General features: G+C 37.0%; 3 protein-coding genes across 9 annotated transcripts; all 3 read right to left on the bottom strand.

Moving 5' to 3' along the window:
• LOC105168067 (calcineurin B-like protein 2) lies at positions 1,136-7,984 on the bottom strand. Of its 4 annotated transcripts, XR_848307.2 has the most exons (10): positions 7,617-7,979; positions 5,253-5,407; positions 4,617-4,699; positions 4,384-4,443; positions 4,017-4,125; positions 3,606-3,658; positions 3,053-3,133; positions 2,124-2,236; positions 1,416-1,607; positions 1,136-1,278 (listed from the first exon to the last, which is right to left on the bottom strand). XR_848307.2 is itself a non-coding variant. In XM_011087988.2 (9 exons), the coding sequence occupies exons 2-9, from the start codon at positions 5,374-5,376 to the stop codon at positions 1,550-1,552; spliced, it is 681 nt and encodes a 226-aa protein (XP_011086290.1). In that variant the 5' UTR covers positions 5,377-5,407; positions 7,617-7,979; the 3' UTR covers positions 1,203-1,549. The 4 variants fall into 4 exon arrangements, 3 of the variants coding, with proteins under 3 accessions (XP_011086290.1, XP_020551240.1, XP_020551241.1); XM_011087988.2 differs by having other exon boundaries at positions 1,203-1,607; XM_020695581.1 differs by lacking the exons at positions 1,136-1,278; positions 1,416-1,607 and adding an exon at positions 2,836-2,901 and having other exon boundaries at positions 7,617-7,984.
• LOC105168065 (BTB/POZ domain-containing protein At5g47800) lies at positions 8,432-12,501 on the bottom strand. Of its 4 annotated transcripts, none has more exons than XM_020695828.1 (6): positions 12,066-12,501; positions 10,753-10,882; positions 10,603-10,672; positions 10,028-10,432; positions 9,198-9,935; positions 8,432-9,120 (listed from the first exon to the last, which is right to left on the bottom strand). In XM_020695828.1, the coding sequence occupies exons 2-6, from the start codon at positions 10,809-10,811 to the stop codon at positions 8,587-8,589; spliced, it is 1,806 nt and encodes a 601-aa protein (XP_020551487.1). In that variant the 5' UTR covers positions 10,812-10,882; positions 12,066-12,501; the 3' UTR covers positions 8,432-8,586. The 4 variants fall into 4 exon arrangements, with proteins under 4 accessions (XP_020551487.1, XP_020551488.1, XP_011086287.1 ...); XM_020695829.1 differs by having other exon boundaries at positions 10,753-10,879; XM_011087985.2 differs by lacking the exon at positions 12,066-12,501 and having other exon boundaries at positions 10,753-12,037.
• On the bottom strand, positions 14,435-17,411 carry LOC105168064 (nuclear inhibitor of protein phosphatase 1). The gene is made up of 3 exons (XM_011087984.2): positions 17,263-17,411; positions 16,098-16,718; positions 14,435-15,524 (listed from the first exon to the last, which is right to left on the bottom strand). Exons 2-3 carry the CDS (start codon positions 16,574-16,576, stop codon positions 14,714-14,716), a joined length of 1,290 nt encoding a protein of 429 aa, XP_011086286.1. The 5' UTR covers positions 16,577-16,718; positions 17,263-17,411; the 3' UTR covers positions 14,435-14,713.

The raw sequence follows: 17,417 nt of genomic DNA, 5'->3' as shown, positions 1-17,417 counted from the left end.
GGTGTGTGTGGGCACGGGTGGGGGGGGGGGGGTTGTCTTATTTAGAGTGGGGTTTCTTAGTGAATGTTGTCGTCTTCCCTTCATTCGGACAAAGGAAAATTCAATATCCAGCAACAAGAATGATCAAAACTGAGTACTTCACTGCAATCCCATTTTCCGGAGTAAGGCCTTGTCTTTGTATTTTTTCAAGAATAGGAGGTTCTGAATTTCCTAATAAAGAGATGGGAATTTGGATTGAGCCAATCCATCTTCTGTATCTTGCTCCACACTGCACTAAATCTTGATTTCAGGGTTTAATTAAAGACTAATTACCATTTCTCAAATTATAAAAAATAATATAGTACATTGCACTCTTTAATTGTACAATTATTTGCAACAAAATTATGTCAATCTTGAATATAAAGGGTTTTTTTTTTAAAAAAAAAATTTAATAGCCTTTCCTTTATAACAAATCATGACAAAACTTGGGTATAAACTATAAAATTACAGGGGTTGCACATCTCTTTATATGAATGAGTCAACCTGGAGGGAGCTTCAACGGTTTCAACTCTTCTAATTTCTCATTGCAATTATCCCTCTCCACCTCCAACCTTTGTAATTGCTTCTTATCTTGTGTGTGAAAATAGAAATGAGAGAGAACGAGAGGATTAACTAGAAAAAATAAGGCAAACATGAGGAAAGGATCAGGGCATTGTCACGTTTGAAGAAAAATCTATGAAAATAGACTATATGACAATTTTTCGGCGACAAAATTCATTGAAATTGGACAGAGGGATGGTGTGTGCTCTCATTGAATGTTACTCAGTGCAAAGTATTATTTTTATAATTTAACATTACATCGTACAAAATCACTATAATTCCAAAGTGCAAATTGTCCCAAAAGGAAAGAAGACTTTTAAGGCTCCGTTTGAATCATTTTGCATGATACTTCAACTTGGGTTACCTTGGGAAGAGTATTTTGAAGAAATACCCGACAATGTGTTAACTTTTTTATGTTTGAATTATTTTTTTAAAAATATTTGTAATTAATTAATGGTATCGCAAATCATATATAATGATTAAATATGTATATATACACAAAGGTATATTAATCAAATATATTTATATATATATATGTATCATTAGATAACAATAATTTTAACATTATAAAGAAAGAACTTAAAAAAACTTGGAGGCAATGTTTCCTCAGAATCACATCAACAGATCCACAACCCTTTCTATATGCCCATATATAAAGCTCTTGCAAAAAATAGACTCCAGCCTTGTTCTAAACAAAACCTGAAACAACAAATACAACAAATTTGTTCAAACAAAGAATCCATCCTGAAAAATCAAATGTTTTATCTTCATAATCTTGATAAACGTATATAGAGCTGTCAAATACTCATATATACTGAGGAGAAAAAGAATCCAACAATTTCATCTCTGCATCCAGTTGGGCGAGAGCTTTCTCTGGGAGAGCTTTACACAAAGAATCAACAAGCTGTCTAGATTCAAATAGCCACACGCTATCGCTATCCGGGGTGTGCAACAAGAGTCGGTCCCCGACCTACGTATCATCAACTTGAGAATGGAATACAAAGCTGGGGAATGTGGTGGTGATGTCTCTGTCCATCAGAAGTAATGGGTTTAGTGCTCAGCAGTTATGTTTGAACTTTGAAGCATTGAATGATATAAGATTAAACCCCAGTATGCATCTCTATCTAAATATATTTCAATTATTGTTAGCAAGAAAAGAATCAATTATAGCTTGAATGAATTGAACCTTCACCCCACTTTCATGGAAGAACCCAACTGCACAAGATGTTCATTGGTGTGGGAGTATGCGTGAGTGTGTGTGTTCATTTGAAAAGATAGCTATCATCAAGTTCCCCAAAAGTTGATGGGACATGCCTCAATCAGCGTTAACTTACATAGAGAAACATTGTTAATCAGATGTTTCATGCATAACATCATTTTCAGGCAAATAAATCAACAAATTAATTATAGCACACACTAAGGCATCAACTTATCAATCAACTAGACCTCGGGCTTTCAGTATGGAACAATGTCTGCAAGAAATTTGTTGAATCAAATTAAAGGTCAGATCAGAACATCCCTTTAGGGAAGTATGACAAACTTACTTGAGGTATTGAAGGGTCATATTCTTCAAAAGAGATGGATGACGCATCACAAGGCTCCTCCACTCCTCTTTGTCAATCCTTCCATCATGTTTGGTATCTGCTTCCTCAAATGTCTAGAGCCATGTGTTGATTTAATCATTAATATTGCTGGAGAACAGAACTCAAACTATTCTGGCTACAGTATCCAGGATGCCGTAGCATGGATTTAATAACTTAGTTAAGAACCATTTATGGATATAAATGCTAACAACATGCACCAAAAGGATTAGGGAAAAAACCTATAAAAAACAACTTGCACCTTCATCCACCTTATTCTTTGCAATGCTCTAATTATTTGGACGTATCATCATTATAGTTTAACTTCCATTTCAATTTGTGTAATAAATACCATACATCACTAAGACGCTCCATCCTCAGTAAGGATTTAATTCTGGTCCGCAAAATATAAGTCAAATCAGGCAGAAGCCTAAAATTTTTGTCATCCAATAGCAGTAAGTAAAGCAAAAGTTGCAGCTGCTGTTGACACTATGCACTAGTAAGCCCCTACAACAAGGCAGAACAGCAATATGAGACTACTATGCTTAGTTCCACATGGGCCCATAATGGTGAAACCCAAAGAAATAAAATAAAATTGTCAGCCAATATACACGCCGCTCGTCCCCTTCACAAACAATTGGGATAGTCATACATATGGCTATAAAGGTATTCTTACATAATTTGCACCCCTCACTTAACCGCCGGTCCGTTTAACGTTTGGGTTCCAGAGTTCATAATAAATCTGCTAAACAAGAAGAGAATAACCAAAAGATCTGCCAGTTCCAATGTAATACTCAAAAGGTAAATTGCCAATGTAAAAAAGAGTTAAAGAACCTATAGAATCCATGCTACAGGTGTAAATCTGGATAAAATCAATCAGACTGGGGCTTCACCTTGTCAATGATACTCTCTATAACCTCATCTGAAAGGTTCATGCCAGATTCAGCCAGTGTTGCCACCACCATTTGCTTTACCTGCAACAACCAAGTGGAAAATCATGATCCGCAGCTTAGCTTTGAGATGATTATACTAAAAGATATTCCATTTACAGTTCACAAATTACTGTTTAGGTACAATCCAGATTTGTGAAGTATTTTAAACCTAAAGACTTCTGATGTACAATATATTGGTAAATATCAGGTAACAAGAAAATATTAGGGAAATAGATGCATCATTACTAAGACAGAATAAAGTTTGTGTTAAAAAAGTATCTGGTAGATAATCATTAAAACTTCATTATGAAATAGTGGAAAGACTGTCTGGAAGAAGAAACATCATACTGATAGATGTTAAACCAATTAAAATCTGGATTTTCCTGAAACTGGATATATATAACCACCATTGTACCCAAATTCTCAGTAAAAGACAATGACAAAGAATCTTCTTAATGATCCCATGACATCCAAATCTTTAATAGAGTTTTTCTCCAAGGGAAAGGAAATTTACCTCCTGTCTTTCAATGAACCCTTGCTGCTTCAGATCATATAGCTGGAATGAAACTGCAACAGTGAAATGTTAGAATCACCAAGTTGAAGGAATATCAGAATCACAAATCACAGCCATTCTAGAAACAAAAAAAGCAGATGAATGAATAAACATGAAGCTACAATGCAATATAACTACCCAAATTATAAGATTTTAGCACATAATTGAATGTAAGCAACTAAAAAACCACCCCACCCCCTGACAAACAGAAATGAATGAAACTTGGTCCACTTCAAGACTATAGCCCTTGTCCTTTTGCTTTGGCATATTTATATAACTGGTTGAAGAGGCAATCTGCAGAGCCTCAGAGAATAGAACTGGATGCCTAAATGAGACCAGTAACAAAATCAACAATGAAAACATGATGCTTACAATCAATCTTGTCATCAAGCGGGGCATTTGGGTGAAAGACTGAAAGGGCACGGGCAAACTCTTCAAAGTCTAATATCCCATTGTGCTTTGTATCAAACAGATCAAAGACCTTCAGAATACAAATAACTCATCGTTAAACTTATCACACTAAATAAAACATGAAATAATCAGGATAACAAAAAAGAATATTTTATGTAAGAAAGCACATGTTGACTTGTGCACATGAACGCGGTAGATATGTAGGACAAACCAATTCAATTATGCATGCAGCTTAAGTAATTAAACTTTGTCGTGACTTTATTCAAGAGAAAATTCCAGACACGGCATATTTTAAGCACTTTGCAATATTTGGCACATGAATACTAACCCTGTCAGCGAACAGGCTCTCCTTTTTGCTTGTCTTAAACAGTGCAAGCTGGAACTCTTCCTAGAAATATATACAAGTTGCAGAAATACCAAATTTAGATTTAGGAAGTGAGTCAATAATAGGAGAAGTGCAGAATCAAGTCTCAATACTGTAATGTGACTGCAGGAAAAAGTATAAGCAACCTCATGCCGAACATCACGATAAAAGAAACTAATACAAATACCATCCATTACCTTGTTAATCAGCCCATCATCAATCACAGCACTGCTGATCTTTTTAAACAATTCATACAAGGCTTCTATTTCGCTAACACTGACTGCAGCAGAACACCAACAAGAGAAAAAAGGAGCAGAATTTAATTAGCACGCAAGTCTATAGCTTGGCTGGAAGAATATAGAATAAAAAATTCATGCAAACTGCATGATGCCAGTTTTATGCCATTTACCAAACCAATCTTTTCTTCTATTTTACATGGAAATAGTTATGCCGAACAAGATTATTTCACAACCTCTAAGCCTTAAATTTGATCCTATCACACAATAAAACAGAAGATCACCCAGCACAGGAAATGCAAGCACCTGGTAAAGAAAGAATTCTGTGATAATCTAGATCTACCCTGAAAAGGAAAAATGAAAAAACTCAACCAAAGTTACGTTTTAATTGATCAGAGATCTTGTGCGAAGACGTCAAACACAATTTTCATTTACTTCCTCTGTTATTCACCCAAATCACATTCTGAACTTTTCTTCTTTCATTAAATACAATCACAACATGCCTGCCTTTTAAAGAATAGAAAGTATGAAGGAAATACACCGAATCACTTGGTTCTACTCAGAAATATAGAGAAATATAAACAATAAGAAACATACAAACTGTCTGCCTCGCTAGAGCTTCAGGATTTTCCAGGCCCCAGGACTGCTTGTTAATGTCAGATTCACAGCAGTTTATAACAGTAGAAAGCAGATGCTTTACTCCATCCAGGCACTGCACCATGATCTTTGCCAGAAACCAGAACACTCCATACCTTTATAGCAAGACACTGAAATTTTTAATTCTTCGACACAAGCAGAACAACTAGTACTAATAAATGTATCAAACAAACTTCTATCCTTCCCCATCACAAGCAATTGGAGAATCAAGTTAACAAATTCTCAAAGATATGGAGGAACACCATGATGATTGCAATTGAATCATATGGATGAACGGTCCATTACTTCCGTCATCTACAAAATGGGTTCACTGAAGATTGGGATTTGTTAGCACACCTAACTGGCAAGGATTATTTAACTTAGTTATTTTCGGAACAACTGATGTGAAGATCATAGGTAATGTCATGATATTTTGTTAAATTTGCTTTACACTAGAGAGAACAAATTGGGTTTTAATCTCACAAAAGTTCTGGGACCAGTTGACTGGACTTTCACACATCTTTGACAAGGCCTGCACTTCTCTGAAAGTCTCCCTAAGTTACTACACAATTAGTATAGCAAGGGCTTTAAATGTCTCAACATATAATGAAAGCGACTCTATACAAAACTTTTAAGATTGTTTGACATAAGTCCGATGGTGGTTTTTAGTCATCCATGTGAACCCCACATACGTGATCACCCTAGTTCGGATGATTAAATCATCTGATAGCATGATCATACAACATTACAAATTGGTTATTAATGGTACGTGTGGCTCCATGGCACGTGGCATAGAAGGCGAGAACCTAGCCCCATTTTCCAGCAATGGTGCTGGGCCATGGCAGGGCAGGCAGGTGCGCTTTTTATTTAAAAGAAAAACTGAACAAAAGAACCCTAATCTTCTCCATTTTCTCTCTGCAGCAGTAACATTTCTCTTCCATCTCTTCAAGTAATGTCTTCTTTTTTTCTCTTCTGTTTCTCGGATGCTACTGCTCTTTTTATTCTCTTCTTTCTTTGTCCTTTCTTCTTTTCTTTTCTGGCAAGGCCTATTATTCCACCTCTTATTATCCTTCTTTTTGTGTTTTTTTCTCTTGGAACTTTGGTAAATTGTTGATTACTTTTTTGTGTGTAATTCATTGTTATTATTTAAAGTCATTACTTAATTTTCTTGCAATAATATATAATTTGCGAAACAAACAAATTTGTGGTTTTTCTTGCTAAAATTATGACAGTAATTTGCTTTCTCTTGAAACTTTTGGCTAAAAAGTTAAACCTAATCTGAAACCTGATGATATTGGCAAAAATACTAAAGGTATAATAACTATTCCTGTAAATCTGCACCGTGCTTCAAAAAGGGGCATGCAGCATACGGAGCCACTTTGCACCATGATGCATCATGCGCCTTTGACAACTATGATACTAATATCATAAAAAGAACAGCAAGTTCAGGTTCAAAAAACGCTGGTGTTTATTTTCAGTGTTTCCTCGAATTTACACACTGTCGTAATTAACACATCTTTTATCAGTGTTCAGCATGTCAATTAGCCAAAGAAGACATGCGGGCAAAAACAAAGAAACTAAAGTACATTATGGCTTAAGATTAGTTGACTGTGACTCGTGACTTTGTGCAATGGCATCACACAATTTCACGATACGATACTAAATGTAGAAAAGTCATTTAAAGATCATGCAACCGTCTTTCTTAGCTTTATATCTATAACAGGTAATGCAGAAAGATCCAGTTGTCTGTATTATCACAGCATTATAACATAAATGGCCCTCAAAACCAACGAGGTACTGACCAATCATGGTTGAATTACTGAAAAATGGAAATCTACAATCATAGGGAATAAATGCAGAAAAAAAGATATATTTTCTTACTAAATTAAAACGAAGGCAATATATTCCTTAAAGATTTAACTTCTCCGCATTTATACAGGTTAATCAACTCTTTCCACAGGGATACTAAAATTGAATCACTACACATCCAGAAATGACAGCAATATCCTACTGAAAGACATTCTATATCAACCTGAAAACCAGAAAAATGAATATCAGAACTATATATGTCAAAATCAATTTTGTTGAAATCATAAGATGACACATGAAAAATAAAACAAAATCAAATTGAAGTATAAGAAGCAGTGGTTCTAGCGTGCATGGATCTGTACCATATATCTGCCGATCCATTCAGAACAGTTTCTCGAGATTTTATAAGGTGGAATCCAACAAGAAACTATCCACACCAATCAAAATACATACACGACAATACATAACAACTAAACATGGATGCGCATAAGAGAAAGAAGAGGCAAAGAGAAGTACCTTTTTAAAAGGAAATGGGAGGAGAAGAGAAAAACATATAGAACATTGTGTATGCGGATTCACTCGTCCCCGAAAACTCCAAACTTTTCGAACGCAAAAAGTTATTGAAATTGCAATTTGAAGGGGTTTTATATTTTTCTCTCCTTTTCTTCAAAATCAAGAAAAGGAAGGCCCAGAGCAGGAAATGATTTAAATTGGTTACAGTATTACCGATTCATGAAACAAAACAATGGAAATTGAAGAGAGAGAGAGAATATCGAAATATAGAATGAGATTGAGCCCTGCAACTGCAAGTGCAACTGAAACCTAGAGAGAGAAAGTCGGAGTTGTATGTATCGTGTAAGTATCTGCAGTGCAGTCAGCATATTGGCTGCCGCCGTGGCGCTTAGTTGGTGAAAAAGGCGCGTCACCTATGATACAGTGCACAAGATTAACGTGCTCTTCCTTATTCACAACCGTACGATGGTGACTGTGTGTGTGTGTGTTCACTTATAAACTTGAGAAATTTTAATATATACTCATTTATTTTAATTACACTAAATAGTAAATTGATTTATTTTCCATATTTAAAATACAAAATTATAAAATAAATATATAACAACTTAAATATTCCTCATAAACTAACGTTACATTCTATTTTTGTATCAAAAGACGTGTTAAATATCGACTAAAAACCTTTTTCATCGTGAACATTTCATAATTATTTGCGTCGTTGCTATACATTACATGAACATTTGGCATAATGTGAATCACTAGAGAAAATGTTTTACTATCAAGCTACGAATACGAAAAATGCATTAATTATTTAATATTCGGAGAATAATATGTAGCTCTATCAAGAAATGTGAATAACTGTATACATATGATGCACAAACTTACATATGTTTGTTTAGATCTTCATGTTCACAGATATGTGCCTGAATGAATTGTAATAACATGAAAGCTTTTTTAAGACAAAGTTGTAGTAATCTTAATGGGCTATCTCTCTCTGCTTTTGCTGAGTGTCTTTTCTGATACTCTTCTCACTTGAGCGTTCTTGTGATGATTCAGATGAATCCCAGCAATGTCCTCTTCTCTGATTTCCCTTCCTTTCTCCGTTTCTGGTTTGGTGACTGCTCTTATCTTGAAGCTTTTGGTCTTGTCTTTGTTGCTGCTTATCATCAGACTTCCTCAGATTGCGATGAACTCCACTTGTTCCAGGCTCTGAACTTCTGTTACCTTTGCCTTTGCTGGACTGCTCGCCTGCACTCAATTTTAGTTTGTTCAGCTCGTCTCTGATGTCCGACGTTTCTTGCCTGTCTGCATGTTGTTCTGGAGATGCATGCGTTTTGTTTGTCGTTGTGTGGCCTTTCTTCTCCTGCTCGTAGAAAAGAACTTGAACCACTGTTCTCAGTGGCAAGAGTTCGTTTTTGACAGCGTGGGCTCGTACTTCTGGAGACAACTTTTGGCAATCTAGAAATCTACAGATTTGTTTCTTGTCTGTTTTGCTCAGATCAGGGTGCTCCTGTTGTTGAGTCAATGTATAAAGAATGCATTAGATGATCAAGAGAATCTTCTACATGAGATGTATTGGAAGCATACCTTGAGGTAAGTATTGATTGCCTTGTAGAGATCGTTGTGCTCGGGCCGTGCATTTCCTGGGAGCGTTTCGATCAGAGATTCAAATTTATGAAATGGCAAGTTGGCATCCTTTGCTACCACTAGCAGGTAGGAATCGACAAGCTTTCCAATCTTATGAATTGATCTCAGTAGTGATTGGCTTTCACCTGCAGAAGTTTGTCTTCTCCACTGCCTCAAGAAACTCTCTAGAACTGTCTTGACCAAATCAGTGTCATGGGAGGTTTGATCGTTGGGGGCCCAAGTCGGAAGCAACAAGTCGTCCAGCGTTGCCTCCTCGAGCTGCAAACTTGAGATCCTCAAGAGTTCTGCTTTTGTCACCGGAGACACACCAAGAAAGTTGGCGATGCTGAGGAGTCTCAGCAAGAATTTGATCGAGACAGATCCTTTATCTGCTGGAATCAGGCCCACAATGGTCTCAAGAATTCTTTGTTTTCTGTGTGGAGAATCATCTACTTGAGAACTTGAGCTCTTGTTAGGCTGACTTTCTGTCATGTCTAGCAGCCAACGGCACGCGTAGACATGCAAAGCCTCCCCGATGAGCTGTGGCTGCAGAATATTTGTCGACTTAACAGCAGTAACTATGCATCTGAACATGTCGATGTCAAGGAAAGATATGTCCTCTGTCCACCAATCCTTTGGCACCGACTGGTGGCGTTTTTTTGCGTAGCCTGGCCTAGTATAGGTATAAGACCATCTGACCTGAAGAAGGGCCTTTGTCTATGTCAAATTCATATATGCTTGAGTACTATTACCTAGTAGGAGTTCAGTAAACCACGGGAGGATTATCTAACCTTTGCCGGAGGCGTCAATATCTTGTCAACGATGGATTCGATGCATCTTCTGACAATGCTGAGATTTTCTGACCACTCATACACTCTTTGTGTGTTCTGAAGAGTCACGACAGAATCCTTCCAGCCTTCAAGAATGCAGGATGAGAAGAAGGCCTCTAGTTTCATGATGAGGTTTCCGTTTTCAACTGCTTCTGTCATTCTGAGGAACTTGGCAGCACAAAAGGCAGACACAAAATTGTGGGCACTGAGGTTGATTGAGATCCCGTAACAAAACTTGGCACAAAGCTCAAAAGCCTCGTCTCCGCCTGGAATGTCATGTAGGTCCAGGGCGACATTGGTGGAATCCTCTTTCTCGGAGGAAAGCCGTTGTAATAAACCACACTTTGGAAGAAGAGAATACTGCAGCTAGGCACAGTAGAAGCAAACAACATCTGTCTGAGTGATCTTGGATAAAATTTAGATACTACTGCCGCAAGAAAAAGCTGGTCTGAAGGGATTAATGGTTTAAATTCTGATTTCAGTTTGATGATTATATCTTCAAGATTTCACTTGCGACATCTTATCTCTGAATTTACCTTATGGAGAAGATAAGTGATATTGTTTATCCGAATGGTGAGGTCACTCGGTACATCTGATAAAACAGTCCTGAAAATGTCCAAATTTTGATCTCAGTACCAACTCATCTTTTCACCTTAGCAACTGCAGTTGTATGAGTTTTGGCTTACCTAGTTGCCTCCTCCGTGTAGAAGGTGTCTGGACCAGCCCCGAGTTTCATAAACTTCATGTCTGCGATAAAACCTTTTGGAACGAAACTTTCAGGCCACAGCTGATAGAGCTCTGGCTTACCTTCTCCTACTATTTCCAAAGAAAATTCGTCATCTGAAATTACCTGTTGCATATATTGGAGAAAAACTAACGAAAAAACAACAGAAACGGAAGCCTTAATGTTACTTAAGTTACACGTAGGAAGAGCAGTCCAGGTGAAAGCTTCTGTCAGCATGAAACTAGAGAAGAGAATTTGAACTGATTAATTACTTCATTATCAACTTTCAGGCTCACTCTGAACAAGACCATTTAATAAACTAGCTTCAAAGGAAAAAGCAATACAGCTGGACTAGTGACTGGTTTCTGTGTATTACATGCCATACAGACGAGAGAGGACTTATATCCTACTAACGGAAGTGAAAAAAGGTACTTTTTCAGCACTTTCTGAGATGGAAGGAAGACAAGTTCGAGAGAAGTTTGGAGGAGTGCACATTATGGAAGTTTACTTGGCAATCTCACCTTCTTATTGCTGAAAATATGCCAAACTTCCGTAGCCGTCAAAACCACTGATTGCCAAGTGGTTACCTTCCTTTAAGCATTCATTGACAAGCAAGAAACAAGTTGCACTAGATTGATATATACATCACTAGAAGATTGAATGTCCCCGGACCCCCCTAGACATATACGAAATTGTTATCTCCATCTTCAAGAAGGTGCCCTTTTCGACTTTTAGCTTTTTTAGCAATTGGAATCCCACATAAAGACCCTTGCTTTGAGAGAAAAATCAGTGGTGAGTGGTGAGTGGAGTTATAATGCATGGTGCAGAATCGACGTTTCTTTCATAAGCAAAACTAAGCCGAGCTATTGCTTTTCCTGAAAACGAGGGAACAGAATAAAACAAGGAAAAATATGGTGGAACTTATATACGTTGAAAATGAGGCCACAAATAAAGCACACAGAAAATTGTGAAGCAAAAGAAAAGCACCATGTCTCAGTAGCCTTATATGTATGTGGTAGTAAGCTAAATTTGGCAGTAGCATATTGAGATTTATAAGGGACACTTCACAGATTTCCAATGTAAGTTACCATAAAGTTACTTCTCCATCCTTCTTTATATAATTATCTTAGCTACTATAGCGCGACAAAACTTAGTGATACACATAAAGCGGCCTCATCTTACACAGTTTGTAATGAAACGGATGTTGCCAGAACCGGCATTCAAACTGAAAAAGTGCCGTAAGCATCTTGTGAATACACAATACTAAAAACTTACCAATAAATTGAGCTAACTATGCTGATATAACTAGCTGCAGATTTACACTTCTAAGCACTCCAACTGGCTGTTAAGAATTGATGAACCCGTCGAGCATGATAAGTATGGAAACCAATCTCTTCAATCTAACTCCATTTTCTTACACATTTGTCTGCAGAAGAACTGAACCCGCGATGGATCCATGTTTGCTGCTTCATGCATGTAATAATCATAGTACAGAAAATTTTAGCAACAGAGACTGTTCAAGAACACAGCTAGAGAAAGGGAAAGAACGGATGGAGGGAGAGAGAGGAGAGAAACAGGTTATTTATGGGGTTGGGTCCATGTATGAAACATATGAGCTATGTGTATTAAATGTGCTCTTAGTCAACATAGTAATACATCATAAGAAAGCTAATGATAAACTACTTGAACATGGGAAAAAGCAAAAAAGATCATATTTTTTTCACAAAGGAAAAGGTACCCAAGCTACACATATATTGTTAAGTGATGAAGAGTTCTTGATGCAAAATAGCATGCAATGCAAGTGGGCTTAAGACCTACCAATTTCTAGAGGAAAAGGTCATTTTTTCAAGAACTGGGACCATACCATACAGAAAGATCCTATATACAAATCTCATCATCATAGTTCTCCCCACTAGGGAGGTGTGGTCATCTTCAGAGAAGTGATGGCTGGTTTTCATTGTATTCCGTGTCGGCCACGTGGTCCCATCAGGCACCGTATGATGCGCACAATCTTGATTGGACCGGTCGGGAGTTGAGATCGATCCATGACGTGGGAGTCGAGATTTGATATGTTGCCTATACATGTTGGTGGTTTGGAGGCTGGGCAGTGACCAGCAATTTTCATGCTGTCGACCCGATTGTCAAATGCACGCGTGCAAGTATGTGGCTTGCATGTCTACAGTTATTATTTGAATTCAACTGCTTATGATGTCTTTGTTTGATTTGATCTCTTTTGTTGGTTCTTGGTAGAGTAATTCATGTTTAAATTGTTGGCTGAAAGAAGGAAAGAAAGTTTAATCCATCACATATATAAGTACACGTGACTTGCCGTAGGTAAGAATCTGGCATGTACAGTCAGCTATGTTATAGTTGTAAGAACTTCAAATGATGGGGTGCCCAAAATTTACATTGTTAATTTTATAGCTTAAAGCAATAATATTATCTAATCTCTATAGTCGTCTTTCCAGGAAAAGATTGTGGTATCATGACAAGGGGTAGATGATGGCCATGATTACGATAATGATAATAACAACATGATCATCATCATAGCTATCACTAGATATGATGTCCAACCTATATTTTTGGAGAAGAAAATGATGTAATAAAGATGATACATCTGTCTAGGATCATTCTTGCATAAAATTTAGTCCACCCATTTGCTTACTTCTATATAAATAAAAAATTCTTAAACCATAATGATCTTATGATTCTCTTGGAAATGAAGATAATTTTGAATTCATAGTGTAGGAATTGAGAAATTTTTAAAAAAGTTTAAATTTTTTTAAGAATGTCTTTCTTATATAAAATTTCAAAAAAAAAATTCTTACTATTCAGGTTCAATAGAATCAAATCAATCACATAATAAATATAATACATTAATATAAAAAATAAATTACACTTATTATGTAATTAATTTAAATTGATATATCGAGACTTAATTAAAATACGTATAAAGAGAATTGGAAACGGTTTTTTATTTGTATTCGGATGCTCAAATAATGATTTCAATTGAAACTATAACAGGTATCTTAAATTGACCCGTAACCTGTGTGGAACCCAATTATCATTCTTGGAAATCTTTTTTCAGAGATATGGGCAATATTTGAGTCTCCCACTTCGTAAGATGGGTCCAATGAGTTGGGGCAGGTCCGGCCTTTTAGTTGTTGCCACCACATTGGTAAGCATTGAGGTTGTGGGCTCAGAACTTTTGCACAAGATTCTGATTAATTTGATATCGATCATGTGAATTTATAATTATATAAGATCTGAATTTTTGAATCAATAGACATGTATAATTCAATAATTAATAGTTTATCTGAGTACAAATTTATATGGACGATATTATCTTGTCCCAAGAAGAAAATTCTTTTCCAACATACTCATTTAAGAAGAAAATTCTTTTCCAACATACTCATTTACACAGTGAAGATAATTGAATGCGTTACTGCTGGTTCATACTTCTACTACAAACAGAACTCGCAGAATTAAACCGAAACTTTGAGGAAATCAAAGATACAAAAACTAAAACAGACAATGTTGGTAGATCGCAAATACATGAAACCCCCCAAAAACAAAAGACATAACCCCAGTAATAGGCGCAAACTCGGGCCGCAAGCCAAAAAAGGAGAGACTAAATGGAGACATATATTGTACCACCAATTTGGCTAACTAAATGTAAAAATTGTGACCTGCCTAAGATTATCAAAAAACAATGTTTAGCATACAAGTTATGGATCAAGCATAAAAACTTAGGTTCCAATATTTAACGATTCCATTTCAAATTTGTCCAACTTGTACAGATTGAAAATTCACTTGTATGAAGTTAAACCAACCTAAAGGTTCAACACCATTGTGTCAAGTGACATGAAACGGAATAGATGCAAAAGTACAACAAGACATATCCATTGGCAGGATGTCATGTCCTACCCAAAAAGATCATCATCATTATCATCCTCATTGTTGCCAGAACGACTTTCAGACTTTTCGTGTTCACTGCCAGGGGTATTTCCTCCAATTTTAGTCGGAGAAGCTTCTCTACCACCAGATTCAACAGATGTATATGCCCAAGAAGAACCTACTTTGGTTGAAAATGATTCTCCATAAAGATCATCATATATTCCACCACTCTTTGCAGGAGCTTTGACCTTGTCCAGAACCTGTTTTAGTTTCTCTGTCATGCCTGCTTTAGGAACAATGGCTTCCTTCACAGAAGAATGTTCCTTCCCTTTTGGTATTACCGTAATCTGTACAAGGGATTCATATTTCCCAACAAGACTTCCTTCTTTCACACCGACTGGACCCGGTTCTGTCTCTACATCAGCTCCATCAGAAAATCCAACAATTTCAACCAGCTCTCCCCCAACCTGATCCTTAAATGCCACTTTTGTTCTTCTAATTCTCTTAGGTGCTCTCTCAGTACTTTTCATATCTAGAGATTCAGTTGAATCATATAATGTGTTGGGTCTTTTCAATCCATTCAAAGTACAATTGATGTAAGTGTTATAAGCCAAAACTGCTTCTTCATCTGAGGGATCAGGAGGCGGCGGTAAATTAATCTCCATGGGTTTTCGTGGAGGGAAAAGAGCAGCATTATTTTTCCTCAGAATGTAAGTTCTGGTTGAAGCAGCAAATCGCAGCGACTGCCCAACCTCTAGCTCAACAGGGGAATCTTTGGTCAATCGTTCATTGGCAACAAATGTACCATGTGCAGACCCTAAATCAATCACGTATATGCTGTAAGAGAGATATATAACTCGGTCAGGTCCATATGATCACACAATGCATATACCCCATCTAATCAAAGAGAGCCAAACAATAAGGAGTGAGATCTTGAAGACAAATTGTCCACATACTACAGGGAGAAATGATTTACAGAGCTTAGAGGTTGACCAGATAACAGATCATATTTCAGACCAATCATGTAACAAGAGGCCAAAGCTAAATAATCAACCTCACAAGCCCAAATACCTTGCAACTTAGAGAAGCACAATATTACATCAAAGCAAACATGTGTGATGGAGTGCTAAAATAACCAAATCAAACTCTTAGGATCTGGGCCAAATTTTCCTTTTACATCTATATTTAACATGAAAAATGCATCTGAACATCCTATTGATAATTCTATAGGCCATGCAAATGAGTTCAGTACTGTTTATCAATTATGTGCATTACTAAGCAGTTTTAAGAAAGTAAGACGGCAGACAAAACTCCATACATAGTATAAATCGGACACAAATAGATTTGGACTTCGTGAATGACACAAAAGAAAGAACCAAGATGGAGCATTAAATGCTGGTTGATTCCAACCTGCCATTTTTATGAGGAACCACAGCTGCATGTTGCCGTGAGACAGACTGATGGTCAAGCACAAAATCACAGGCATGCAACTGCCTACCAAAAATGTGCCTCTTCTTATCCAAATTAATCTGGTCAAGAACCTCCCCTTCCTTCACAACCTCGAGATAATAAACACCAGGACGTGGCTCAATTGCCCAATCAGGAGGCTGCCACGTTGACTGGCCTCCTCCAACCTGGGTTACTTGCTGAGTTGGCATTGTAGCAGGTGCCACATCAGGGGCCAGTGTCTTTTGCACCGAATTCTGATCATTTGGATATTGACTCGGTGGATATGATCCATGAGCTTGAGTAACTGAAGCTGCCGTAGGATAGGCAGGTGTCCTGAAAACTGGTGGTGTGGCTGATTTAGTCGCAGAATTACCTGTAACTGAGAAAGGCTCCAAAGACTGGGCTTTCTTGAAACGATCTAGACCCGCTCTCCCGTACATAGTCTAAAGCCCAATCTTCTTTTACAAAATCCTTAAACAACTCCAATCAGGTATTAGTACTACAACCCCATATCCGAATCAACCTTAGCAGCAAGAAATCAAACCAGAAATTGATCTCTTGCTTCTTTTTCACTGCAGGTCCCTGCCAAATACCGACTCGCATGAGAAGCAAGTTTAACAAATAGAAAACCAAAACTACGAAAAACAAAAGAAGCTAATGCTCCTAAACACTTCATTGATTAGACATTCTGAACTCAAACAGCAACATAAGTATCAAGAACCCAATTTCAACTGTATCAGAGATTACCCAAAACGACAACTCGTTAAATATGTTAAAAATCAAAAGGTGGACGTCATTGCAACCAGAACCCAAACCAGAACAACCCTTGCGAAAACTGCATACTTTATCTTCACTACATTGCAAGTAAAATCAGTGCATGAAAGTATCCACATATTTTAAGTAGTCAATCAACCTAATATAATTAGAAAAAGAATAACATTAGCAAAAAGAAGCAGCAACGACAAAATTTTTAGGGTTCCCAACACAAAATCTCTTAATTTCTATAATCCAAGGCGCGGAAAAAGCAGTTTTTCGGTCTGTAACATTCCATCTTCTAAAATTTCAATACCATTAAATTAGCTCAAGAAGGAAAATTGTGAAAGTGGGCTGTAATTTGTAAACTTACCCGTCCAGAAATTTCGTATCTTCAGTAAATGGATTTATGAGAAAACAAAACAAAATTAGAAAAAAAAAATTGATACAATAGATAGATCATTGATCGTGGAAAAGCGAGGGGGAACGTGAATCGACGACGGAAAGCTGAGAGGAGAGAGAATGGAG

This window comes from Sesamum indicum, linkage group LG8, assembly GCF_000512975.1.
Source record: "Sesamum indicum cultivar Zhongzhi No. 13 linkage group LG8, S_indicum_v1.0, whole genome shotgun sequence".
NCBI classification, from domain to species: Eukaryota; Viridiplantae; Streptophyta; class Magnoliopsida; order Lamiales; family Pedaliaceae; genus Sesamum; species Sesamum indicum.
This window is presented reverse-complemented; position numbering and strand designations above follow the sequence as displayed.

Coding starts and splice junctions, on each gene's coding strand:
- LOC105168067 (XM_011087988.2), bottom strand. CDS start 5,376: ATGGTGCAGTGCCTGGATGGAGTAAAGCATCTGCTTTCTACTGTTATA. Junction 3,134..3,605: donor GGTTCATTGAAAGACAGGAG/GTAAATTTCCTT, acceptor TGGTTGTTGCAG/GTAAAGCAAATGGTGGTGGC. Junction 2,237..3,052: donor TAGAGAGTATCATTGACAAG/GTGAAGCCCCAG, acceptor ACATGGCTCTAG/ACATTTGAGGAAGCAGATAC.
- LOC105168064 (XM_011087984.2), bottom strand. CDS start 16,576: ATGTACGGGAGAGCGGGTCTAGATCGTTTCAAGAAAGCCCAGTCTTTG. Junction 15,525..16,097: donor GTTCCTCATAAAAATGGCAG/GTTGGAATCAAC, acceptor TCTCTCTTACAG/CATATACGTGATTGATTTAG.
- LOC105168065 (XM_011087985.2), bottom strand. CDS start 11,027: ATGCTGACAGAAGCTTTCACCTGGACTGCTCTTCCTACGTGTAACTTA. Junction 10,673..10,752: donor TACACGGAGGAGGCAACTAG/GTAAGCCAAAAC, acceptor GGACATTTTCAG/GACTGTTTTATCAGATGTAC. Junction 9,936..10,027: donor TATTGACGCCTCCGGCAAAG/GTTAGATAATCC, acceptor GCCCTTCTTCAG/GTCAGATGGTCTTATACCTA.